This window comes from Papilio xuthus, unplaced genomic scaffold (assembly GCF_000836235.2).
Source record: "Papilio xuthus unplaced genomic scaffold, Pxut_1.1 DF826938.1, whole genome shotgun sequence".
NCBI classification, from domain to species: Eukaryota; Metazoa; Arthropoda; class Insecta; order Lepidoptera; family Papilionidae; genus Papilio; species Papilio xuthus.
This window is the reverse complement of record NW_013531711.1, coordinates 2915697-2942707: the sequence shown is the minus strand read 5'-3', so window position 1 is coordinate 2942707 and position 27011 is coordinate 2915697. Positions and strand designations below refer to the sequence as shown.

The window sequence follows — 27011 nt, the reverse complement described above, 5'->3', positions numbered from 1 at the left end:
AAACATTATAGTAAGTTAATGATGGTGATAATTGCAATTATAATATAACCTATTTTTGTTTCCTAGTCAATTTATACTGCGATTTTTTATAAATTTATTGACTGAATATCAAAAATAATTTCGATAGTTTCCATTAATGTTACTTACTTCACGGTAACTGTGCATTTTTGTCATCATTATTAAAATAAGAAATTGTGCCATGAACTTTAAATACAAGTTAACTGAATGGCTCTTGATGAGGTTAACAGCGAGTATGTTAAAAGACAAGTACCCAGTCCCAGATAATAATACCCTTTCACCGGGGAAAAGGGCAAAAGTCGACTAAGATGTCGACTACGACACTTGATATTTATTTTGCCACTATATTTAATTGTAATGTCTTAAATATTTAAGTAAAATTTTGTTCGTATTGTAAAATAGTAATATTTATTTTAATCGGTGGATAATTCCGAAAATCTATGTTTGTGGTGTGAGAAAAAGAAGTCTATATTACAATTAAACCTTCCCTAGACCTCCACGAACATGTCAAGACGAAGATAAGATAAATCCGTTCAGCCGTTCTGGAGTTTTAGCGAGACTAACGAACAGCAATTGATATATATATATATATATGAAGTATACCAGTATATTTTTATAAGGAACATGTAAAAAGCCAAGTCATAAAGGAATAGATGTATATTGAACAGATGTTCACTACACCTTTAGCGAACAATGTGGCATTTTGTATGCGCGAAACAAAAGGGAACGGGTCTATTCAGGTACGTAAACAATGATGGCTGTACTATATAGGGGAATGTTTCGTCACCCGACACCAAGGTTTATGTATACAATGTTATATACACATATATAAAGAAAATCCCATCTGCGTCTTTATGTCTACAAAATTTCTTCGTTGTACCATTCTTTGCTCTATGTTTTAATAAATTAGAGTCAAATTTTTGTCTCACAATATCATCATCAGCTCACTATACGTCCCCACCGAGGGGCTCAGAGCCTACCCTAAGTTAAGGGTGATTAGGCCATAGTCAACCACGCTGGCCTAGTGCGGTTTGGTTGACTTCACACATATCTTTGAATTACTTCTCAGATATGTGCAGGTTGCATCACGATGTTTTCCTTCACCGTAAGAACGTCGGATAAATGTACATATGTAAATCGGAAATCGAAACACATTGGTACATGGCGGGATTCGAACCCAGGACCTGTAGATTGCAAGTCAAGTGCTTGACCACTGAGCCACCGACGATCTCACAATATATTAATTGTTTATTCGTTAATAGATTCGTATCCATATTATTCGTATTCAAATTATAACATGGTCGACATTCTTCAACTAACTGATGCGTTACAAAACATTTGTCTGATTTATTCAATTTATATTATTAGTATTGGTAACCAACCAGAATCGTAAATATTCAACGCGAGTACAACCAATAAAAACCCTAAATTATATCCAATAAAAATGTAAGAGTTAATTCAGAATACATTTATATAAAACAAAGCACTGCCAATAAAATAAAAAGTTAAGAAAAAATCGAGTCAAGATATTTTTAAGCCGTCAATATATCGATCACGTAATGAGGTAAAGGTATTCTTTCTGACTAATGTGTGTTGCTAATTAGTGTTGAATTTAGTGTCTGTACAATGTAAACAGGATTAGCAGCCAAGCCTGTACGCCCACTTGCCGACTGAACGTTTGGAAGTCGGCCACTGCATTCAAATGATCTATTGTTGGACATTGTTATGTCGAAATCCCAATATAGATACCGACTTTAATCTTGCGATTGGCTCGTACGTATTTTTATGATAGAGATTTGTTGGTGGAATTTTAAGTTAAGGTATAAATATAGCTTACTATTTTTCTTGCACAGAGTAGCCAACATTACAATAAAAATTACTTTTTTGCGTCTTGCAGCATTCCTAACAAAATATGATTGTAGTTTCAAATTTCTCTGCGTTGGGTACTAAAAATTATATACATACGAACCTCTATAAGCGAAAAAAATATTGCGGTCCCTTGGACTCATGTTAATCCAGGTCCGACTATATTTCCGATTTCTGCAAACAGAGTAAAATTGTCTCACCACCAATTCCCTTGTCTGTGAAAAAAGGTCGAAACAATGTCAAGGGCTATACACATGAATACGAGGATAAACATTTTTACGAAACTGAAATACAAATGGAATAGATTTAGCATTTTTAATAAGATGCTTTTTTTGTGTTTGTTACTTTAAATCCATACATTGTTACATTAGCTCACAAACGAGCTATTATGTTAAGGTTATTTAAACCGTTGCGGAATCTTCCATGATAGTTAAATAGCAGTTTCATACATGTCTTTTCTGAATCAATTAACAGTGTACTAAGTTCCATTATTTCCAAGTATAGTATTTCTCTATCATAGATTCTCTATCGGACATATCTTTTATAAATATTTGTATATTGGATGTATTCCTAGTGTTCTGGCGCTGCAGTGAACAAATTTAACAGTAGCCTTGTTGTGATCTCTATTTGTAAAACAATCAACGCGATACAGTCATCTATTACTAATGTTATGGTATGAAACGAAATATACTTCGCACGTGGCAGATTAATAAGTCAAGTAAAGCAAAACTGTATCGCTTGATGTGAAATTAACTGGTAATTTTAACTATTGGGGATGTTTGTCTTGAAAATGATACATGAAACTTGAAAATCTGGCAGATCTTAAAGATTTATCCACTGTTTATCTCCGATTACTGGATGATGAAATTGAGGAATGACGATCGCCCAAAAAAATGTGCGAGATTGAATTAGAAAAAAAAACCTGCATAAAGTTCAGGTCAGATGTGTCGATGTAAGGCAGATGGCATATAAAGATACGAATAAAATAAGAGAAAGTTTTGATATAACATTTCAACTCAATATATCAAATAAATACCCGTTGTGAAGAAAGAAAGTGTTTGCTTTGACCGGTAATAAAATTAAACGACCGAATTTTTAAAAAGAAAAACAATTATTTTGATTATTATATCTATGAATGAAGTCAAGCTATATTTAAATTTCATTTTTATTATCAGACAAATATATTATTAAACATATTTTTAGCAACGTACAATTGCAATAAGATAAAGGAATAATCTTGTTAATCTGTTTTGATACGTAATTTTTATCACATGCTAGAAAAACCTAGACCTGTCAGTTGACAGTTTACTAAAGTTTGAATAAGACAATGAATGTTAACATGGCTTCTATCCATGCTCATGATAGGTTTCCAGTCAATTCTATTCCGTTTTAATTTCTATTGTCATTAATACCATTGGCAAATGACCCTTAAATAACTATACAATTACGTAAACACTTAACATTGATAATTCTATTTTTCTTTGAGCTTTAAATGCTGTTATATTCTACATATTATAAATAAAATATAATTTCTATAGGTCCAGATTCATGGTCAACTGACAATAGTTGGGACCATGCAATAATAATACAATCGCAGCTCCCCTCGTTCTACGTAACGACAGCTGATGGATTTATCTGGGTCGATAATCAATGAATGTTGCCGCTGTAGTGATAACAATGCCAATAGATATGGCCAATGTAATTGAATTATTAAATTGTCTTTTTTTTAACTATTTATAAATCCTATGAAGGCTTGGGGATGAGATACGTAAGACTTTCTTTTTGTGCTTTTACACTTTTAGGATCGACGGCGGGAAATATCTAAATAATATGAACGGCTTCCATTCATCGTACGAGTGATTTTTTTTAATTTACGCAGATATCAATACTCAAACTAAACCTTGCGACACTTTTCGTAAGGTAAAGTAGCGATAGTGTATCGTATCGTAACCGAAGTCGTAAAATGCAATTCACGCACTTAAATACGAAACATTATTATAAATTCAAGACAAAATATTAACGCTCATAAGTAATGTTTAAAACATTTCTTTATATATTACAGTCCTAGAATATTAATAGTAAGTAATTTCTAGTTAAAATTTAGTCTAGTATAATTCACGCTTGCCTAATCGTTGTTTATTTAGAAATCAATACAATTAATTTTAGCAACATGACGTATTCGCGTTATGATTTCCTGATGTATAAATCACGAGAACATACGTTCGTTATAAATTTAGTTTGGAACTATTTTCTAATTATAATTGCAAGTGAGTGTAAGCTATTCGCGTGGGCGTGAGGACAGGAACGAAAATAGACGACGTTGGCAACACTACGCTAGGAATATAACAACGGCTGGCTTCATACGACACTGCCACTCTCCCGTCAAACTCGGCCTGTCAACATTTTTTTACGAAAATAAACCGCAGCTAACTTTTTACGTCTAATGCTAACGTCTGGATTTTTTTATTCGTTTCTTCGCTATAAGTACGAAACTATGGTTAAATTGTTAATCAGAGGTATATTGTCTACGTAGTATTTAATGACGTATAAATTTAGCAACAATAATGCAAAAAGAATGGAAAGGCCTTCATCTAGGCAATGAGTGAAGTATTAAAGGCGTTGTAAGGTTAGATGATTTAATATCGACAAAAGACGTATCCAAATTGACTTACATAATGTTTTAAAATGCCGCTGAGCAAACTTCCTGCTCTAATTTTTTAAACACAAACAAGTTGTGTCGTAAGCAAATTAAAACAGAGAACGTGGTAGAGGTGAGACATATGGTCCATGTTAATGGGCTGGTACGATCACGATAAGGAGGTTGACAGAACTCGAGCCGTGGGCGACTATGTCTCACGCAAGTTTCACTCGAGGGTAGAACATGAAGCAGTGCAGTAAGATAAAGCAGTACTACTATTGCTTGAACACAGATTAACCGTCAAAACAATACTGCTTAACTACTTGCTCACAGTTAAGCCCTCGTGTGAAACGTCAGCCACGGTGTTTTGGAACAATAACAGCGAGAAATAACGAGTGCGTTGATAACATTGGAATGTCCTGTGTGCGTTGTAGTGTTTTTATCCTTCAATTGACTCATTCACATTTAATTAAAATTATAGAAAGTTAAACTTACAGACGAATACATGCCTCACAATAATAATATTCAGTAATCAAATGCAATAGCAAATGTTTTGTACAAATTCAAATTCTCAGTCCATGGATTTCAAAAGGGACCTAAGGGTTTTGCTCGTTCTACAGATACGTACTATGCAAGTTCCCTACTAGAGGAAAGATCTATAATAGAATACGTGTACAGGCTTAGTTGACCGTCCGCGCCAGAACCGGTCCACTTAAAATAATATTATTGACGTGGGCAAGGGCACCACAGAGCCTGGCCGTTAGCGCGTAGTCTTGTCGTCTTGTGGTTTTTACTAGAAACACTATCACTAGTTTTGACTAAGAAATACTTGTGACGTATATAAGGAAAATGTTATGGTCTGACATGGATGTTTCGCCAAAATGTTAACGAATTCTATCAAATGCTGCTCATATTAAAGATTGTTTTTTTTTGTTTCTCTGGATGACATTTTTAACTACAATTTAAATATCGAAGGTCTTTTCGACATGTTTAATTAGACAAATGTGACAAAAGGCTATGGTCACATTGCATAAATACTCTAAGCAGAGATTTAGTATTTTTTTTAATTTGTGTGTAGAATTGGATATCGAAGTCACAACATACGAAAGGTTGCAATGGTTACTCACATGTCGATGTTGTCAAGTTTCAATTAAACACAGGTAGTTTCGTTGACCTGAATAATTTCCAATGAATCATACGGAAGTATGTTATTTCTCGGAAATTCATTATCCGGTTTTTGCATCAAACATATTCATATTATAAAATCGCATGTTACTTAAATTAAACTTGACTTACTTTGTTATAATTATATTTAGTCCTATTCAATAGATATAGGTTTTTCTGCCATTTCTAATGATAGTTTTTTTTATTTTTTTTAATAATAAAAAAGCGTAATCTTTAAAATTATGAAAAACTAGCTGTCGCCCTCAATTCCGTCCGTGCTTTATATGTATGCCAAATTTCATCGGGATTCGTTTGGCCGTTCTGAAGATACCTTCAAACAAACATTCATCCATTCATCTAAACGTTCGCATTTATAATATTAGTAAGATAGAATTCAATAGTTTAGTATGTCACATATTAGTAGACTGATTTAGTTTAGTTCAAAACGTGTTTGCCCACAACAGAGTACCATAATTAAAACGTAACTTCCTTTCTACGAATAACTTACAATATTTGATTTTATTTTTTTATGGAAAAAGTTGAATCACAACATTTAAAGTTTTATAGACATCTTGTCCTCGTTTTGTATTTACAAAAAAAAAGTTTTTTTAGTGACTAAATAATATAGTACCTAATAGATCTTTAAATTACTAAACTGTTTAATATTAGATATAAGTTTAGTTAATAGAATGATCAATATTAATTTAGAGAATTGTATTTCTTGAGCACCAAAAGCCATACACATTCAGACACAACGCCCTTTTACTTGGATTTCAACAACGCATTTTGTACTCGTGCGTAGGCGGGAGTGGCATGGCCGGCTTTGTAAACATTTGACATCAAAAAGGTTTTTGTCCTTTGATCACTATGATTAAATGTTTCATATGTTATAAACACAACATGTACAAAAAATATTTTACGCGACTTTTTTATTAAAAAAAAAAAACAAAAAAAAAAATTAACCATATTCGGTAGTGGTTCCATTATTTACAATATTTACGTTTTGCAGTCTTTATATATTGTTACTTTGGACACTGAACTATGACATAACTAGAAAAAACCTATATTTTATTTTAAAAATAAGTAATAAATTCAAACCGTTATCAATTAAATTAACATTTTTTTAAACAAGATTCGTATCGTGTTTTTTAGTTATTGCAAATTACACGTTTTACATAGAATTTATTAATCAAGATTTGTAACAATCCAGCTGTTGGAATTGACTATTGAATTGGTGCCAAAAACAGCCAGATACAAGAAAAAAAATTGAAGTGTCATACAGTAATAGATTGTAACAATCATAACTTTACAAAAATAATTTGTTTATCTATATGACAAATTTGATGCATTTTAACAGTAAATTAAAAGTAATAATTTTCTGGATCTAATTATTACAATAGCTAATTGTCGGATTTTTTTTGGTTTGTTCTAAATTTAAAAACCTTTGGCCATTTTCGCCGTTTAAAAAAAAAGTTTGTTCGTATTTCGAATGCTTTGCTTGCTTAAAACAATCTAAGATTTACATATTATATTTTCGTACTGATAATTTTTTATACATATCTATTCAGTAGCGCTTGACTAAAGTATTCGTGAATCAATTTTCCCGATATGTTTTTATTATGTACATTCCGAGATGTAATTTTTAACCTTGGCTTTATAATAATTCTTTTGTTATCCATTGATCTGCGTGTTTTACGTCAAGATCGATTGACGTATAGTTATTTTTATATAGACAAGTATAAGCTTTCGTCCTTAATAATGAAATATTAATAAATAATGATTTTAGTATAGGTACGCCGAGATCGAGTATGATTTTCAATTTTATGTAATTTTATTTTATTTTGTAGCCTTAAAATTCATTGATAGAATTTCTAAAATATCGTCAGTATGTGATCGCTTAGTTTCAATATTTTGTGGGGAAAGCGGGTTCAAACTGCTTGACCGTTTGTTAACTCTAAACATTCTAGTAGGTTAATATGCTCGTAAACATAGATATGCACCTGTAGATGTATATTTATACAAGTTTGTCGTCTTAAGGAGATTTCGAATTGTCATTAGTTTTTGTGACGCAATTAATAAATTGAAAAATTTTGCCAAAATACAGAAAAATGCTGCGTATTTTAATCATCGTTATTTTATTATTATAAAAACAAATTTAAAAACATACTAAACATAATCTACAACATTCTTAACAAACACAATATTGTGTTTTGTTTTTATTATAAAATTATTAGTTCGTGTTTAAAAAATGTCAGGACTAATATTATATTTTTTAATTGATTAAAAATAGGAAATATAAATAAACGTAATAAGAGGTTGTATACAATTTTTCCTTATAGGTACATTTGTTATGTAATGCCTGGTTTACATTATGCCAGGAGAGTAGCGCTGGCTTTGCATGGACTGTTTTGGCACACTGGCGCCAGTTAGTGTTTACATTTTGCCAGCTGATTTTGTATCCTACTGTACTGGTATGTCTATGCTAGTATAATATTCTTCATATTATTGAATTACCTTCAATATGGCTGTGGCGTTTTTAATCGATCTTATTTACATTTAAAAAAATGTGTTATATATAATAAAAAAGAAGACTTCAAATCTGATTCTTATCATAATTGTTAAAACTAATAAAATACTAATAGCTTCATTAACGCAATCCAATTAAGTAACAACGTCACGGTCACGGCTGCCACATAAAAAGACCTGATTTTTTTTTCATTTTGCCGTTGCATCGTGTGCCAGTACGTTATGACGTTTTTTTTTTCGAGACCATTATAGAGGAGTAAACATGATGGTCTGTGCTAGTGACCTCCTTGCGGAAGGCACTGCGGATGGGGCGCTAGTGAGACTGGTCGGGTGGGTTGGAGCCACGGCCGCGACATTGAACCTCCATACGCGAACGGGCGATGCACCGTGTCGCAGCCTCTTTGTTTATGTATGAGTCTAGAGTCCTTCGAGATTTGAAACGATAGAACAGTGTACACGCCTCTCAATTATCATGCTAATGTACTTTTTGTATAAGTTATTTCATACATGTTCGAGTCAGAACTAATCGAGTGTAGCCATAATTATCGTTATAACTAAACTTGTCTATTATAATTTTTGAAATATTTTGTTTTGTTTACTGTTACTCAGTAACTGTTAATGAGGCATTATGTTACTCATTTTGAATTATAAAAAATAACTATTATATAAACTTTAATTGAAAATAAATTTACATCATTCCATAAATTACTTTGAAACTGCTGTGGTTATTTAAGAAGAGTTTTTTGATCACTAAAAAAATATTTATTTAATGTCATTAATTATGAAATAACCCCCCAATTATTTTAGTATGAAAGTCATTTTCATTGTTAGAATGAAATAATTTTATAACTTTTAATTCTTAAAACGTCAAGGTATTAGAGATTGTTTACATTTTGAGAGATTGGTACCTACATATGTACTTCTCCATTCAATGAACTTAAGTTTAAAATAATATTTCAATCGATTCTATTATTTAGATTATTTTGTATAATTTATACACACAAAATAACACCACATATATCCGTCCTTTAAAAGTATGAGTAATTTATTTATGACATCCCACCTAGGCTCTGCTTTCACTAGCAAGTGCGTCATAGTGGTCACGATATGCAAATACATTGTCAGACTAATGCATCTTACATTGACACATGACGCTAAATCCACTAGGTTTCCTGAAATATGGGATTCTAGGTGACGTAAAGACGGACGCCCGCGCTTTCAGCGGCGCCTGCGCCGGACCCATTTTAGGACATGACTAACGGAAATTCGACTCCCATCTCTCCGACCCGCTCGCTCCCGCGGGACGCGCTATGCTGTTGTCCCGCTCACTCCTAAAGCTCTAAGAAATCTTTTAATAGTGTCCACGGCCGCGATCTACTTTCAACTAGCGGCGGGAAATGTGTAATATTAATTTTAAATTCTAGCCTAAGCGCGCGTTATTTAAATTAAAAAAGAATATTAATAACTTTTTATATGTGAAAATAAGTAAATATTATTTTTAAATATATTGCATCTTACCCAATTTATCATAAAACGTACCTAGTTAATACTTTATTTATTTCTAATTAGATATGTTTGATAACACTTAATTCTACAAATTATGTTTACGATTGTACACCATCGTTTTAATTGTTGGACTGTACTCGATACAAACGCAGAAAAATATTGAGGAACGTGAGTCACGACAACGATAAGGTTAATATTGCCTTTATTTTTATCGCGAATTTGCATGTGAATTTTTGAAACGTTCGGTTTCTGCTGCCTAACATTTAGTTTGTCAATTTATCAACTGACCTTTTTCTGTTGCTTCTCCCATGCCGGGTCTAGGAGACCCTCGCGTTCCCACTCCTCCTCCTGTTCCATGTACCCGTCCCCGTACACCCCGTCATAGTTATTTGTTATCACCCCGTTGTCCATCATCATGGTCACCGCACTGACCGTCGAATTCGATGTTCGTTCGAGCCTATGACCGCGAACTCGAGTGTGTTAGTTCGCACCGCGCACTGCAACAAGCAGCCGGCCACACGCCCGCTGCGAGACGACTGGCGCGCAAGCGCTCCCAGCGGCAGCGTTCGAAACTACGAACATTACGTTCCGTTACAGCGTTCCTAACTGTCAAACGTCACAGAAAGTACGACATATTTTTTATCTGTGTTAACTGTACGTCTAATAATAGGGAAGTCTGTGGCGCAGGATATGTTCTAAAAAAGTAACATTTATGGAAAATCAACTATCAAGTCGAGTACTTTTCTTGTATTAGTACTGGATTATCCATCCATTATCTGTATCAGGTTATAAAGCAAAATTCCAGTCTTTCTAGAACGTAACTTGCCATCACTACATTTTCAGTCCTGGTGATTATCATCCTCGTTTTTAATATTTTAAATTAATTAATAATTTATAAGCATTTCCGTAATTTGTATTTTTAAATGATTATTACGTAGAAGTACTTAATTCTCTAATTTGCTATTTTACAAATCATTGAAACACATCTTACTATATTTACATATTCATGTTATGAACCTACCCGCAGTTGTTTTCTGTGATAATAAAACAACTAAAAGCGGTTTTATACTAATATAATTAGAAGGATAGTGTACAAAGAAAATAAAACGACCAAAAAGTACACAAAAAAATTTATTCACCACATAAAATTTCATTGAATAATCTTGCTCACGCAAAATAACATTTCGTATTTAATAATTTTCTTGATATTTTCTGAAGATACCACATTTATACTCATAGCAACATACACGATCACAGGAAGGTTAAAATTTTGGAATAGAAAAGTTTTATTTAACCGTTCAAGAGCGTGACACGTTTGGTGTTACTACAAAGTTAACCTATTAGAAATACAAATATGAGTATTGCATACATCAACTGAGAAGATAACTACTACATTCACATGCAATACAGACGGCGGAGGTTAATAGTCAATAAAAACTTCGTTATACACAAATTGGTTTCTTAATTCTTACTGGCCAGTGATAATTTCTTCAAGCTTTGAGCAAATACATTAAAATCAAATCTCAAAAAACATCCAGCCTTCAACAGTAGAAGAATTTCCCTTCTATATTTTCACAAGTATAAAATTTTACAGATATTATTTTTAATCCACAATTTTAGAAAAGTATTAGGCTTATTTAATACCTATTTAAAAAGATTTCATTTTGATCTGTGGTCACATACATTAAGTTATAATTTATTCAATATATATTTAGAAAGTTTCAACATTTATATACTTATTTTTATACTATTTGATTTTAAGCAATACTATAGCAAACAATTAGACAATGAATGCATCAAGATATACATATTATATCGGAAATTATGATTTTATTCGTAAATATAGCAAATATAAAAGTATAAAGCTAAAGAATCAAGAAGAAAATATATATTTTCTATGCGGTAATAAATTATAATGAGTTAGATACATTAATCAATGTGACTTATTAATAATTCTGCTGTAAATATAATTATATATTTTTTCTTGTGTGCCAGTTTTCATAAGACGTTAGTATTAATTTAAATTTACGGTTATACAAAAATAATTGTAAAGGATACATGTTTATACATAAAAAAATAAAGTGATAGTTTATAGGTGGGTACTATTTTTATTCACGTGCTAGTAAGACATATTTTTGAAATCATATATAATCTTTGTAACAAATTCTTGTGTGTCTGAAGTTGGCTATAAGTAGCGATGACACGCAAGATGCGAGACACTCTTTCTTTGTTCCACCACTGGCTTTGGTATATATGTCTGTCTCGCTCTTTCAATCTTCGCACTACTATTTCGGGAGCTAACTTCAGACAGTCGTTTAGAAGTAAACAAGTTGGGTTTCATAAAAATAATATATTTAGATATATTAATGGCGATGAAGTATTTGTGAAGCCTTTTTTAGTCGACTTCAAGAAAAAAAGGTTTTTAATTCGTCTGTATTTTTAAACAGGGTTTTTTTTTATAAAAATTAATGATTCAAAATAAATTTTAAAAAATACCGTTTAAACGTAAATCTGAGACATAGTGCTGGTTGCTTTGGTATTAATTATTTAAAATTTAAATATAAAAAAAAATCAGAAAAGAGGAAGACAGATTTGAATTAGACAAGAGATGCATACATAATGAAAACTTTTTGCAAACAGCATTCAATAAATATACATTATCCCTACAAATAATCGCTCTAAATTATACATCATACATATTTTTTTTCAATTTTTGTTAGATTTTTTATTTTTTTAATTCAAACATTAATAATTTAAGGGTTATTTTATTTTATATAACTAACATTTAGAACTCGCTTATGTAGCTGTAGTCAGTCGCTTTATACAAAACATTTCCTGAAACTGTCATAAGTCTTGGGGCTCATTACAATAAAATCCTATCTTGTCTTAGCTACAAAATATTATTTTCATTGTTCGTGACTATTTTGAAATATTTATTGTAAACAATCATATTACATGTATTCTGTTCCCCGATTGTCATATCATAGTTGGAGATTCTAAAAATCATCTTATGACATAACAGGGATTCTACAAAGAAACCATTATATTTTAACATTCACATTAAAAAATTGTGACAATATTTCTTTAATTTTTATAACTTTTGTATTTATTGAATGAAAATGTAACGACTATACAGTAAGGTACAAACAGCTACAGGTTTCCACATCATTCGCCAGACTAAGTACAATTTCGGTACCAAAAATAGAGATGATTATACTGAACACGTCTAGCTAGATGTAAAAAATATATAGTTATCAATGAACAACAACAAGGATTAGGTATCCGAGATGTGTACAAATATTTCTCGCACCTCTACAGTAGTACATACATACATAACAATAATACTTTTCGAACGCGTCAATATACTGTAATAAAGAGAACTCGATCTCGTCATACATCTAATACTCTGATATCTCACAGCTTTAAATTCCATAATCGAAACTTTCAAACTCGGAGAATCTCGAGTCTTGTTTCTGTAGGCGCTGTTGGCACGCCTCTATATAACTGTCCTGAATTCTATACATTCCCGAATTCGCCTGATACATCAATGTCTCCAAAATACGTTCGTTCTTTATCGCCTTCGAAGGTAGAACTACTTTTATCAATTCCTGGGGTGAAATCCTATAAAGTTTTAGGTCTCTAGCTAACCTCTCCATGATAGTTTTAAATTCATTTTTGGCGTCAGTCTTGTTTGCAGATTTGGATTTGATTTTGTTTCTCGCCCAACTCAGCATGGCTTCGAATTTTCTCACCTCCGGTACTTCGAGGTTTCGACACATTATCATTTGCACCATCGATTCTGATAGATTTAGAAATTCCGATGTTTGGAACAAAGCGTATGCTCTTTGTTCAATGAAGGCCAGAATCATGTTGACCAGTTCAGATGCTGAAGTGTAACGCCAGTAATAATTCTCCAAAGATATCAACATTGTACAAACCTAAAAAAACATTAGAGTATAGGCACGCAAAACAGATATTAACAGCTATTTAATCCTAACAGATATGTACATAAGGCTGCATACAAACTTTAGTTCGAACGTAAGTCTATTTAAAATAAACTTTCTGAACAACATCAATAATGCATATAATCCGAGATGCTTCTTGTGTTCTTTGATTCAAGTTACTCAAAGGTTAAGTGAAGAGCTCTTGATCTTTGTCACGAACTTTTGAACTTTTTTTTATTTAAATAAGGGCCCTCCTGAGTTCTGTAGCCAAAAGCATTGTATCACATTTGCAACGGAGCTATGGAACCAATAGTAAATAGATGTTGAGGTAAAAATAATACTTACGACTTCTATCCTTAGGAACTGTTTGGCATGATGGAAGCACGCCTGCAGGAGTTCGGGCAGGTCGTAGTGCTCCGCGGCGCAGATGAGGCCAGGGATGGAGGCGCAAGTCAGGGGACAGCTTCCCGTGTGCAAGTAGTCCAGTAGTATGCGGAATGTTTCCGGATCGAATTCTATTATCGAGAACTGAAAAAAAGCCTGCCGGTCATCATTCGCGTCTTCACAGAGACTATAAGAAGTCTATGCGGCTAACTTTTTAAACTTTGTGCAGAGGAAGTATCCATTCTGGTGTTCTAGGGTAATTTCAATTTATACACTACATTTTATTACTAATATAAATATTTGAATGGATGGATTAATAGAAATTTGTTTCATCGTATCTCCAAAATTGCTGTAAAGATCACGCTGAACTTTGGCATAGATCTAGAACATAGTCTGTAAGAACAAATAGGCTTCTAATTTAGTTTTTGTAAAATACCGTACAGACGGAATTGCAGGCGGTAGCCAGTATACCAAAAAACTCTGTATGGTACTTGAACAATAAAGCCGTATGTAGGAGAGAAATGTCACCTCAGTCTGTGCGAGCTTGGCACGGTCGACTTTTTGTGCGTCCGCGCACACCGACAGTCTTGGTACTGCCAACGCCGCATTCTTTTCTTTCTCCTTATCTTTACTTTCTTTATCTGCAAATAAATTAACTTTGAAAATCGTCGTAATTGTTTTGTTTTTGTGGACAAATTAAAAGTTATGGCTGTGTATTATAAGAGTCGTGTGTGCTGCTGTTAACAGAAAAGTATTGAACGTGACTGGTTGTTATTTTATAAACTAATTGGTCTTAAAGTTTGCGTTAGGTGTGGGATTCCACATTTATATAAGTTGGTTCATGGTTATTTACACTTCTAACGTATGTTTTTGATAAGTAAAAACAAACGAGTCAGAGTAAAAGATGAAAATAATATTTTGTAGATTTTATTTTTACATTATGACCATGAAATAAACACGCGGTTATAATATACTTGAATTTGGAGTATCGTAAATTAAGATTTAGTGACATCTATTGTTTTTAAACCCCAACATGAGTATGACAATAGTAAAAATGTTACTGCTTGGCTTTGTCCTTGACGGTGTTGTTTTGCGCATCCGATGCAATGGAGGATTGCCAAGAGCAAAGCAAGGTTTTTTTTAAATCGTTTATCCACACTTCTATTGACAAGTGGCCCTGTTATTATGTGAATGGATTTCAATGTCATTTGTTTTCTTATAGTGTTTAAACTATACACATTTAGTTAAGTAAATGCAAAAGAATAATGTGAGCCTAACAACAAGGCGATAGCGTGAAAGAACTGACTGAAATGACGAATCATTGATCGCTTTGGAAGAGGAAACATGTTGTGGTGACCTCACACAGAGTTCTATATGCAAGGGTCATGACGAAAAAGACTTGTACTGTCACTGTGTAAGTATTATGTGTAGATGAATTTTAATCTAAGATGAGTAAGAAAACTAAATATAAGATATATAATTAGCGATGGAAAAGGTATTGTGGTTTTCAAATATCTCGGCGACTCAGAGATGTAGCGGGGCGAAAAGGCATACGGTGATAAGGTGATTGACCTTGGGCCACCAAGACATTTGAAGACGTATACTTGATTACTTTAAGTGATCAGTGTACTTACTGGAGCAGTCCTGGGAGCTGGCCCACTTCTTCTTGTCATCAGCGTTGAGCTGGGAGTGCTGCTTGCGGATGGAGCGGCCCCAGCCCGCGGTGATCGTGCCCAGCCGGGAGAACGCGCGCTTCACCATCGGGGAACTCGGTACGCTCTTCGGCCTGACAACATACACGTTATTAGTAAAATGTAACGAGATCACCACAAAACTTCAGATGGGATGTTGATCAAGCGATAGTTTCGTTATAAAAATTTTGAGTTTTTAGAAACAGATTTTAAAAAATATTTAGTTAATAAAAAACTAATTGATTTTATTAGCATAGTCAAGCAAATGTATGAAATTATTAAAAATCTTGTTGTAATTGAGTTTTTTCTTATAATTTATCGAAAATAAATATAAAAATGCAAGATTTCAATATTGCGTCACACTTATATGTGCATGCTTGATCAAAAAGATAATGTATGCGAAGCTTTAAAATACTTTTTACTCTTGTTTGTTTAAGATAATTAAGCATCTGGCACTTTTAATGTGCGAACTCTACCAAGAAATGTGGACATTGTTTATGAATCCTGCTTTTTAATTTATTATTGGACACTTCATTGAAGGTGCAATAAAAATATTTTTGATTTGGTAAATTGATAGGAATCTAAGGTACAATTTCAAGAATGTTCTGGCCATTTTTTGACCGGTCAATACGATATTTAAACAATGAGCCATATAATGAAGTAGCCAATGTTCTCAATTCCCCCTCCTCCCAAATCCTCATAAATTTGGGACACCCATATCAAAACTGCCGACATAATATCTGCAATCTGATTTTTCCAACATGGAACATCCTTGTCTCTTCATTAATGGAAGTGTCTTACCTCGGTGATTCAATATCTGGTACTTGTAGGAAGTTGCTGCTCTTCTGTCGGGCGGGTGTGGGCGACAGGAGTGTGGGCGCAGGTCTGGCTAGCAGCTCAGCCACAGGGACTTGCGGGGATCCAAACCCAGTCTGTATGCCGTACAACATCTCTTGGAATACCCTGCAATTAAATATATCATACAATTTTATTAATTTACTGCTAAATACTAACACTGATCGTAGGTTTCTGAGATCAAAATCTCTGTATAAAACATATTTCATCTCTGTCATTATATTTGACAAAACAGAGATATGTTGTAACGGAAATGTTGGTCTCAGAAACACACTGTGAGTTTTCTGATGGTGACGTAGGCAGTCGCATAATGTAGGCTTCTTTATAAATTTACACTAAAGTTTTATGTTTTTTTATTAAGCATTTGCAATTCGTGTGCTTACCGACTTCTCACGCCAAGTATAGCACGAACTCCGATAAACTTAGTCTTCTGCTTGGATTGTCCTACAAGAAACACGACGTCAAACAGCTGCGCATTCTGCGCGATATTCAGCTCGTTGTTCAGGAAGACGCGAGTAAAATCCTTCGCTAATTGGTCGTAGTCTTCGAACTGGTCTCTGACTGAATCCAGGAGAGGAGACGAGGGTCGCATGTGACCTATTGGACGCCATGATCCTGCAAAGAGAAACATTTCAATTGTATTAATTGTTAAAAATTACAGTTTTTAAGCATTAAAGAGAATGTGTGATTAACGCCTTATAGCTTATTGCTGTGCTAGCTTATTGCACTACAAACAATCTTGTAAACATAAAATGTAAAAGACAAAGAACTTGTAGCTATCTATAATTTTAAATATACAGGTTTCACAGTTATTTGAAAGTAAGTTTAATTTATTCCAAGCTTATGCAATCGCACAAAGTTTTTCGATATTACCTCTCCTGTAAGGTTTGGGTATTTGTCCAGTCTCGGCGTGGTTCTGCAGGTTGGCGACGATGTCCTCCAACATCTGACTGCGCGTGCGCTCCTGCATGCGCGCGAACTTCGGAGCAGAGTATGACGCGCGCTCGCCGTTCACTATCTTTGTTAGGAGCCATTCTCTGAAGAAGATAAAGATTTGAAGATTACTGTACCGTACTTTGCTAGAAAATTTCCCTACCTTTCCACTTTTAAGTTAATAGATTCTCTTTGTTAAAGTTCCAAAACCGAAGTTTTTCACAATGATCCTTTATGTTAAATGTGTGCATAAAAAGAAAAGTGATTTAAGCTGACTTGGAATCACTTTATTAATTATTTACATCCTTATACATATATATACTTATAATACATAAACTCTTAAATCTATGATATAAAATAAAATTTAAAAAAAAAAAACCGAATAATTAACTAAAATATGTTAATAAAAGGAGTCCCTTTAGGCAAGGTCCCGAAGATACTGGCAGCGTTCCCCCTCTGTACAGCTAAACTAATTCTTTGACCGAGGTAGCTGCCAGCTCTTCGGTCCCCTGTGATGTCGATTAATTTTTTGGAAATGTCCTTAAAAAGTCTTAAAGCGCTAGGACCCCACGGACCAAGGGTCTCGACGCCGAATGGGACAAAATGATATTCGGAGCCTAGACCCCTGTATTTGCATGCTTTTGCATTTTCAGCCGCTTCACAAGCCGCACCCGCTCTGTTGTTGGTTCCATGTAGATGGGAAGGGGCCAGCGTGTCTGAACAGGTTGCATCCCATACCAGCACCCGACCCATCTTCCATGGAATCAAACTCATACCGTCAGGTCTCTTGCCATCGTCTCTTGCTACACCAGTCGGCTCTAGTAGACTTGGCACGTTGACGGTGGCAAGAGACCGACGTATGATATCGTTGAGTGCGGCATGTCTCGAGAAGCGGCCTGCACTTTTTTGGCAAGACAGTCCGTGATGTCCTAGCTTGTCGACATCACTGCCACAGGGACACCTATGAGGAGCGCAGACCGGAACACCAAGCCGAAGACAGGTTGCGATTCGGAGCGTGTCAGGTTCCAGAAATGTTCCTGTATGTGGCGAAGGGTACGCGTGAAGCCAGTAACCAGCCTCATGCGTACCCACAGCCAAAAGCCTAGCACGCGCCGAACCTATACTATAATTTAAAAGATTTTCGTAGGTTAATTTGCAAAAGATATCATCCCAGCTCCTCTGTAAATTTGGAGAAACTGGTAAATTTTGGCCTGGGCATGCAATTAAGAAAGCATTTCTAGCTTCTTCCAAGCCAGCAATCTCAAAGTTTGAAGGGAATGCCCTTAAAATTTTTCCTATGAGATTAGCTGAACTATGGACAGAAGATAGGAAGGCTGGTAAAGCAACACTAGAAATTTTGCGGATCCCTAAACCACCATAACGGATGGGTAGGGATGCTTGGGTCCAAGATTGCTCGTTCAGCTGTATATTAAGAATAGATTCTAAGTTAATTTTGATTAAGTCGTCTACATTTGATAAAAGATCTGCGGATTTCCAAAAGGAACAGCAACGGAGCACATACGTAAATTTTGGAACCAAAAGACAGAATTTTAAGACGCAAAGAGCATAATGTGGACTAATTTCATGTAGACGGTTTGCAGAATTTTGAAATTTAGTAATTGAATTATTAATATATTCCGAAATAGATTCATCAAAAATTGGCGAACCTAAAAGGTAAAGGGAATTACTGTTAACTATTTTAATATTTGGAGCCAAAATATTAAATTTTTGTTTAACGTCATTTAAATTTAAGTCGCAGTTATTTAGAAAAAGTTCACACTTGCTAAAATTAAGCTCCAAACCAATGGCTTCAAATTTAGTTTTAATTACAAAAAGGTCCGAAAGCACAGAATCCACATCACCTCCTAGGCTTCCGTCGTCCAAATACCAAACGTTGAATTTAGAATTTAAATTTTTGATTATCGGATTTATAGCCAGACTAAAAATTGCAGGCCCAAGGGGATCACCCTGTTGACAACCTACTTCCGAGGACAGTTCATTAGAGCGATATATCAACTTTGTTGGGTCGGCGTAACTGAGAAGAAGATAATTGTATATTTCCGGTATATGCTTTTTTATTTCCGTCAGCAGGGTATCCCTATTTACCGAATTGAAAGCATTTTTGACATCAATTTTGAGCAACACGTCGGGCCGCCCGTAAGTTAGGAAAGAGCGCAAGGCATGAACGGCTGCCTCACATCCTCCTTTTACACCGAAGCCTAACTGTACGGGTTCGAATTCCGAATTTAATTTTGGTAAAATATGTTTAACAGCAATTTTGGAGGCCAGACGTCGTAGTGTTGATCCAACAGCAATTGGTCTCACCCCTCCGTCCTTTTTGGTGAGGGCAATAAGGTTCGCGCCGAAAAGAATGGGAACAAATTCTGGGTTGACATTACCGGAATACATAAAGTTGATTAATTTAGTGATCGAATTTACAAGTTGCTCGCCTGCATCACCCACGGAATGCGATGTTAAGTCTTTCAAATGTTGGGGTGAGATTCCATCCAAACCTGCAGCCGAACCTGGTTTAAAAGATAAAATGGCATCCGTAACGTCTTTATTTTGAATTTGAAGGCAATTTTGCACTGCTGTTGGTGGGTCGAGAAAATATGGGTTTACCGGAGCTGGAGGATGTTTTGTCCGCAAGGCCTGAAGGGTGTCTGGGGTATCTGGTGATAGCACGTCGTTGGAGAACAATAGGCGAGCGGCACCTTTGAGATCACCGTCGCAGATTTTGTTTTCAATGAGTTTGTTGAGGTTGCGGGGGGCATGATGTTTTATTAGGGGTGGGGGCGAAGGCGAGGAGCTTTCAGTACAGTTATTTTTAATTTTTTGTGTCAATGATAAATTTGGATCGTTGGTTTTTATTATATGCAGTGTATTATATGAAAATAAAAATAGGTTGTGCCAATCCTGAGTACAATTCTGTGTGTAACATTTCTGGATTAATTGTGACAAGTGTGTAGCAACGGTTATTCGAGCTCCTCGGGGGATCCTTCTAACTATGGGTGTAGTATTTTTTAAATGGCTAAGGTATGTATGGAATGGAGTTGTATTGTTGGTTGAAGTAGGCGCACTCGGAGTTATGGGATGGATGTCTAATGGTGTACTATTTTGGCTAATGCATTTCCTATGTGTTTTTGAAGTGTGTATGTTGAGGCCTTTCAAAGATTTAAATGATTTATTGCACTGTGTACATGTATGGATCGCGTTCGACGTGCCATCACAAGATTGGGTCACGGCCTGCATTCACTAAAGTTAAAAATAATCACAAAAAGAATAACTTAAAACAAATTAAAAACACAATAAAGTAACCAAAATAAATAAAGTGAACACTGAACATATAAAAAAGACTGTCAAAATATGACGGCTGCTTGTTTTCGTGGCAAGACGCATGCGTCGTTACGTCGGTGCGTCATGAGAAGGTCCTGCGATTGGACGCTGCAGTGGCCGAGACCTAGCGACGCATGCCGTCGCTAAGACAATCGATGGCGGCCTTAGCAACCGCGTCTTGAAAATATCACACGCGGATCAGAGATTTTTAAACCAGAGCAGGCACGATGGTTGGAACGACAATAAAAAAAAAACCGCATGCACACATAAGCAAAATATTTTGATGTAACCCAAAACGCAAGTCTGAACCGTTAGGAATTTAAACGACTTTAAAAATAAATATTTTATGTGACCTGAGCTTTCTTGTCACGTTTGACGTTCGATCACTTCACTTTTAATTGTTGCAGGATAAACATTTTTGATACCATTTCAGTATTATAATTAAATAGAATCAAACATTTATTCCAACCACAAAAATAACCTTATAACTCAAATAAAAATATAATTACCACGTAGTATTAAGTGCTATCATATTTAATTGCGTTAAACGAACCTGAACATAGGGCCCTTGTCAAACACACTCTGCTCCCACAAATAGGGCTTGTAGGCGCCGACCTCATCCCGCGTAACAACCGACACTTCATACCGCGTCGGCCGCCTCTTGATCTTTGCCGATACCCTCACTGAAGGAAAAAAATGAAAAGCCATTCAAGACACATTTCACACTTCCTTCCTCTATAGTCTTTTGTGTTTATTAAGGGTTATTTCAACAACGGCAATTTACATGAAGGGTTAATCATCTGAGGTACACGGAGAAACTGAGAGCATAATAATCGACTACTAATGCACTCAACAATAACGATACAATTCTAAAATATACATATTCAATCTGTTATCATCGTACGTTTATATTGTTAGGAAGAAAATCCGAAAATGTGCCAGTGTATTGAAGCAACACTATCCTTACTAAAATGTCGACGATTATGTCCCCTCACTATTCATTCTGACACTCGACTTTGTAACGAAAGCACGTTATTCGTGCCAAAGGATTCTAATTAATCTTATATACAAAATTCTCGTGTTACAAATTTCGTTCCCATACTCATCCGAAACGGCTTGACCGATTCTCATGAAATTTTGTGAGCATATAGAGTAGGTCTGAGAATCGGCCAACATCTATTTTTAATCCCGCGCGGACGGAGTCGCGGGCGACAGCTAGTAATGTCTAAAAATACTAACCTAATATAAAAGTGTGTAGGAAGTGACTTTTGATGCAAGCCGGGGAAAAGGCAGTATTGTCCGCCTCTAGGAACACGACGCATACAATATCGTTCCCGATGTGCCGTTTTCTCTGAAGCTTTTGAGGGTCGTGACGCTCGTAAGGCAGCAGCGTGGATACGTGGAACATGATCTCAATGCCGCGCCAGTTGGTGTACACCGAGTACAGACCAGTCAAGTCATGTACCGTGTCCAGACCACCTTTGTATTTGTCGAAACCTGAAAGCGAAATATTCCTGGTATAGAGTCTGTCCAAAAATCCTATCTTCGACGATTTCAATTAACAAGAACGTGTTTTTGAAAAGTTATTTTTGAACACGCCATAGCTTGACAAGCGTGAGAAAACATTGTAATCACATGATTAACTTTAAAGAAATGTTTAAGAGAACTTTAAACATTTTTAAAAAGGCTTACCTTTTAAGCGTACTTTTTCTCCCATTACTTGAAGGAATTCCTCAAACATCGGAGAGTTCTCATTATTGTCCAATATTTCTTCCTCTGTGTACTGGTTTTCTTTCACATAGATCACACCTACTTTTAGCTCCGATTTAATGAAGACCTAAAGGAAATAATATATATAAATAAAGCATACGACATGTAGATACATTTCCTTATCGTTTTCTGATATAAACTACCACAACCAGAATCGTTTAAGGCTCAGTTCACGTTTAGAGTAGATTTATCTTTTGTTAATCCAATCTAAATTTTTGAAAATTTAACGAGGTTTTGTGTAGCAGTTATTTATAAATTTGCTAACGGTAATCTTAGTAGAATATGAGACGTGTGTGTTTTGTTTATTTTAACAAAAATATTATTGGCATATTGAAATGTCTAATAATACCGACATCTATTTGTGTAAACAGCGTTGGTGTTGTAATACTCCACGTTCCATATAATAATAGCTGGCGAACTAATTTATTAGGAAGCAATCTATTTTCGTATCGCTTCGTCAATCAATCTGTAACATGTTACAGCCTCATAACACTTTAGTGATGTGCGCAGATAGATTTCGATATCACGTTAGCAAAATCAATGTGGAAGCTAAATGTATATTGGCGTCTCATGCGCAAAAAGTGGTAACGTATCTCTAACCGTGTAACTTACTACAAATATCTAAAGACAGCGATCATTTTACTATTTTATTAAATTCTAGAAGTTAGCTGCCTCCCATTGTAACAATTAACCTGAGAGCCTTAAATATAATGATGGAATTACAACTGTTTTAATTTAATCAGAGTCGTTGTCGGTTTTGAATACTTTGTTTAAATTCGGTAATGCTTACCTAATATGTTTTGTGGGAAAATTATTTGAACAAAGGTACATCACTACGTTCTACTGCGAGCTAAGGAGCTTCGGTCGTATATTATCTTCCGATATCAGGTCTCATGGCGCAATGCCTTGTCTCCGATAAATTGTCATATAATGTATGCACTTAGCCGATTATATTGTTATGGTAACTGGTAATGTATTAAGGAAAATATTTATATATTATTATGTTCTACAAGTGTGCAAAATTTCATCAAAATCCGTTTACCCGTTCCGGAGATACCTTCAAACAAACATTGGTCCATCCATCTAAACTTTCGCATTTATAATATTACTAGCTGACGCCCGGGACTCCGTCCGCGGAATTACAAAAAGTAGCTTAATGAGTACCCTATGTGTTTTTTCAGCCTATATTCTACACCTATGCCAAACTTCAGCGTGATCTGTTCGGCGGTTCTTGAGATACCTTCAAACAAACATCCATCCATCCGTTGAACCTGTGATGATATCTATGGTTTAGTAGTGTTATTCACAATGAATAATAAACTATTAAATACAAATAATCTAATCCAAGCGGTCAATCTAAAAATAATTTTCAAATATGAATCCGATCCATTATTATTAAGCGCCGCCGGACAAATTGGGCCTGACCGAAAAAATATATATAATCCCCTTCCATTCCAATCCCAATTTATAACCTATATTCATTTTATTAAATACGAAACAGAGCGAAGTAATGAACGCTGTATCAATTTACTGTTGACATTTCAATTTTCGAGCTGAAAAGCTAATATACATTTTCCGTAAAGAGAATAACCGTGACACGACAATCCACTTAGAAGTCAAATCTATTTGAGCCAAGGTATAATACATTTCAGCTGGGGGAAGTAAATTATCTTGCTGTCACATTTGTAAAATATACAAACACGCATAGGCTATATTTAGACTTATGATACCCTTAGAATGATATATATTTCTATAACAAAAGGAGGCAAACGATCAAGCGGCATCTTGAATTCAAAATAGCGATTTAACCGTTGCATTTAGACCGCATTTGCAGATGCGTTGCTTACCTTTAATCGATAGAGTAGGGGATGCACAGAAAGAGGAAATTTTCCCTTTTTTACACTGCAAATACACTTCACCATTCCATCTTTACATAGTTATATGTTAAAAAATATGTTATTCATAGTTGTAATCTTTGACTTGGTATGTAAAACTAAAATATCTCTATAGAACATAACGTCCGTCATCCCCGTATTATCTTTGACAAAAAAAGATGACAATGTTTTAAGCAGAGATCTCTGAAACCCCTAAGTGTATGCTATTGAAACCATTTCCTTACAAACTACAATTTTAGTAACAAAATGTCGGAAAATTCGCAAAAGAAATAGGAAAATATGTTCCGAATAAAAGGACGTACATATACGTTAATCCGAGCATGAATGATGAAGTTAGACAAATCTTAAAAGCAACACGTTTTCATGGAAAGTTGATATGTACTTTTGTTCATATTTTATTTACTTTGGATTCAGACATTGAAATTGGTCGGGGAAAATATTTATCACACCCCCATAGCGCTCACCCGACAATTTTAGTCGCTTAGTGACCCTCGCTATACGGTGTCTTAGAGGTTACTACACCGTGCTCGGAACCTGTTTGTCAAGATCTTCGTGAAAATAAGCCGCTGCAATTTTTAAGATGGCAAAGAAAAACAGTTGACATGAAGTCGATGCTTACTGACTGAACAGACGACTCGAGTCGGTCATTCGACTTTGTGTCGCGAAACTAGCGCGAATGCAACTGTACTGTAATATAAGTTTCGACGCTTTACTTTACTTGTGCACAAAGAGCCTTAAGACGCGTTACAATTGTTAAGCTAGTAGGTAGATTGCAAAACAAAACCCCGTTACGTCTGATGAGAATACATTTTACGGCCTTCCGCCTAATAAAGTAGACATAAAAGTGCTCCTAGGCCAGCGTTCAGGACTACTTTTTATGTCTTCTATATTGCTTTATTAGGAACACTCCGCGAGCACTAAAACGTTAATGTTACTTTATACAGGCTGATGGTGCATTAGCTTAATGTATAAATACTGAATTATGACGTCATTTTTATAACATTCCACTGTCAAACTATTGGACATATGTTGGCCAAAGTAATTAGAAGTTCATTCAAAATATGAAACTTAACACGCGTTTGTAGTTAAATAAATTTTTAATTATAAGCTAAAGTAGAAACATTCCTCAAAGGCTGAAAAAAAATTATAAATGCAAAGTTGTCTGTATAAATTATAGAATTTTCGAGTTGAGCAAAATGTAGTACGGTTTTGGAAGTTAATACTTTATTTAATTTATATTTCGGTGGAAGTTTATGAGGACAGAGACAAGGCCCCGTTAAGCTTCGATGTAAGTAATCCACTTTGAGTGAAATTTACATAAAGTTTGCAATCGGTAATTTCACGCAAAGTAATTAAATTCTATAATAATTTACTCTAAATTGTTCTTAAACTGTAAATACATAGATAGAAAATTTTAATGCCGCTCAGGTATTCGATAGAACATAATATAGGCAATAAACCATCATCATCATCGTCATCATCATCATTATCATCAATAACCTGCCCTTATCCCTACGGAGAGTCGTTGCAGTACTACTCCTCCATACATATCTATCAGCTGTCATATCTGATTTCACCCCCTTCTTACTTACTTTCTTCGTAATCTCTTTCTCACTATCACTCCATACTTTCTTTGGTCTCCCTCTACCGTTGTAGCCAATTTGAATTTTAATAAACCAAGTTGTCCAAACCCTTTAATTCTTGGCAGCGATGTAGTTGAAAGTAGGAAAGCACTTAAATGGTAAATGGAATTAACATGTGAAAATATTTGAGAAATTTTCTTAACCCATTTTCGTTGGACCCTTTAATGTGTTATTGAAGTATCGATACTTCACATTGTGACGTGCGGAGACAAAGGAAAATGTAATCTACACCCACGCCATTAAGTACAAAATAGATAAACATCTTTAAGGAATAGATCTGCAGGTAAACAAAGGGGATGTGTGTGCTATTTCACAACCGCAGGCGTGATTAAAGAAATTGGATATTCTTAGTTGTTTACTCACTAAAAATCAATTTAACGTAAGTAAATAACGGCACATTCATTCTGTAATTAACTGTCGCCAGCGACTCCGTCCATGCGGATTTAAAAAAAACTTAATTGGTAGCATATGTGTTCTTCCAGGCACTGTTCTTCATCTATGTCAGAAAATATTAATAGACAAAATTATAAAAACAGATACCACATAATTGATTTTAGATTTAAATCTAAGGTACAAGGATAGTGTCAAGAGGGTGACAATTGAGAAATAAGAAAATGTAGGCGTACGTTTTAAAAAAAAAGAAAAGCGCGTTGAAAGTTGACGTTGAAAGACTAAAATTGCTAAAGGAAATCCAGTGGTGCGGACCCTTTAAAACGCTGAATGAAATATGAGTGACAAAGCAAATTTTTAGCAAAAGTTCGTGTACGTTTACTAGGAAAATGGTCGCGATTTTAATATTACATGCTTTTATGATACTTCAATATTATTTAAATTTTTGTCTT

The 27011-nt window shown here is 34.8% G+C and overlaps 2 protein-coding genes across 3 annotated transcripts in view; both read right to left on the bottom strand.

Annotated features, from left to right (window-relative positions):
- Actn (alpha actinin) overlaps nt 1-10272 on the bottom strand; it is a 34124-nt gene extending 23852 nt beyond the window's left edge. Inside the window, exon 1 of one of the 2 annotated variants that reach the window (XM_013317403.1) lies at nt 10007-10272. In XM_013317403.1, the coding sequence (XP_013172857.1) occupies nt 10007-10135 (129 nt within the window). In that variant the 5' untranslated portion in view covers nt 10136-10272. The remainder of the gene's footprint in view (nt 1-10006) is intronic. The other variant, XM_013317402.1, reaches the window with a different exon arrangement.
- Nucleotides 10273-12256: 1984 nt separating this feature from the next.
- The window catches only part of rsh (Rap GTPase activating protein radish), a 92078-nt gene continuing 77323 nt past the window's right edge, over nt 12257-27011 (bottom strand). The window contains exons 12-21 of the mRNA XM_013317401.1: nt 22554-22698; nt 22101-22358; nt 21415-21544; nt 17466-17629; nt 16976-17207; nt 16539-16700; nt 15681-15832; nt 14575-14687; nt 14008-14190; nt 12257-13656 (exon numbers count right to left, since the gene is read on the bottom strand). Of these exons, the coding sequence (XP_013172855.1) occupies nt 13141-13656; nt 14008-14190; nt 14575-14687; nt 15681-15832; nt 16539-16700; nt 16976-17207; nt 17466-17629; nt 21415-21544; nt 22101-22358; nt 22554-22698 (2055 nt within the window). The 3' untranslated portion in view covers nt 12257-13140. The remainder of the gene's footprint in view (nt 13657-14007; nt 14191-14574; nt 14688-15680; nt 15833-16538; nt 16701-16975; nt 17208-17465; nt 17630-21414; nt 21545-22100; nt 22359-22553; nt 22699-27011) is intronic.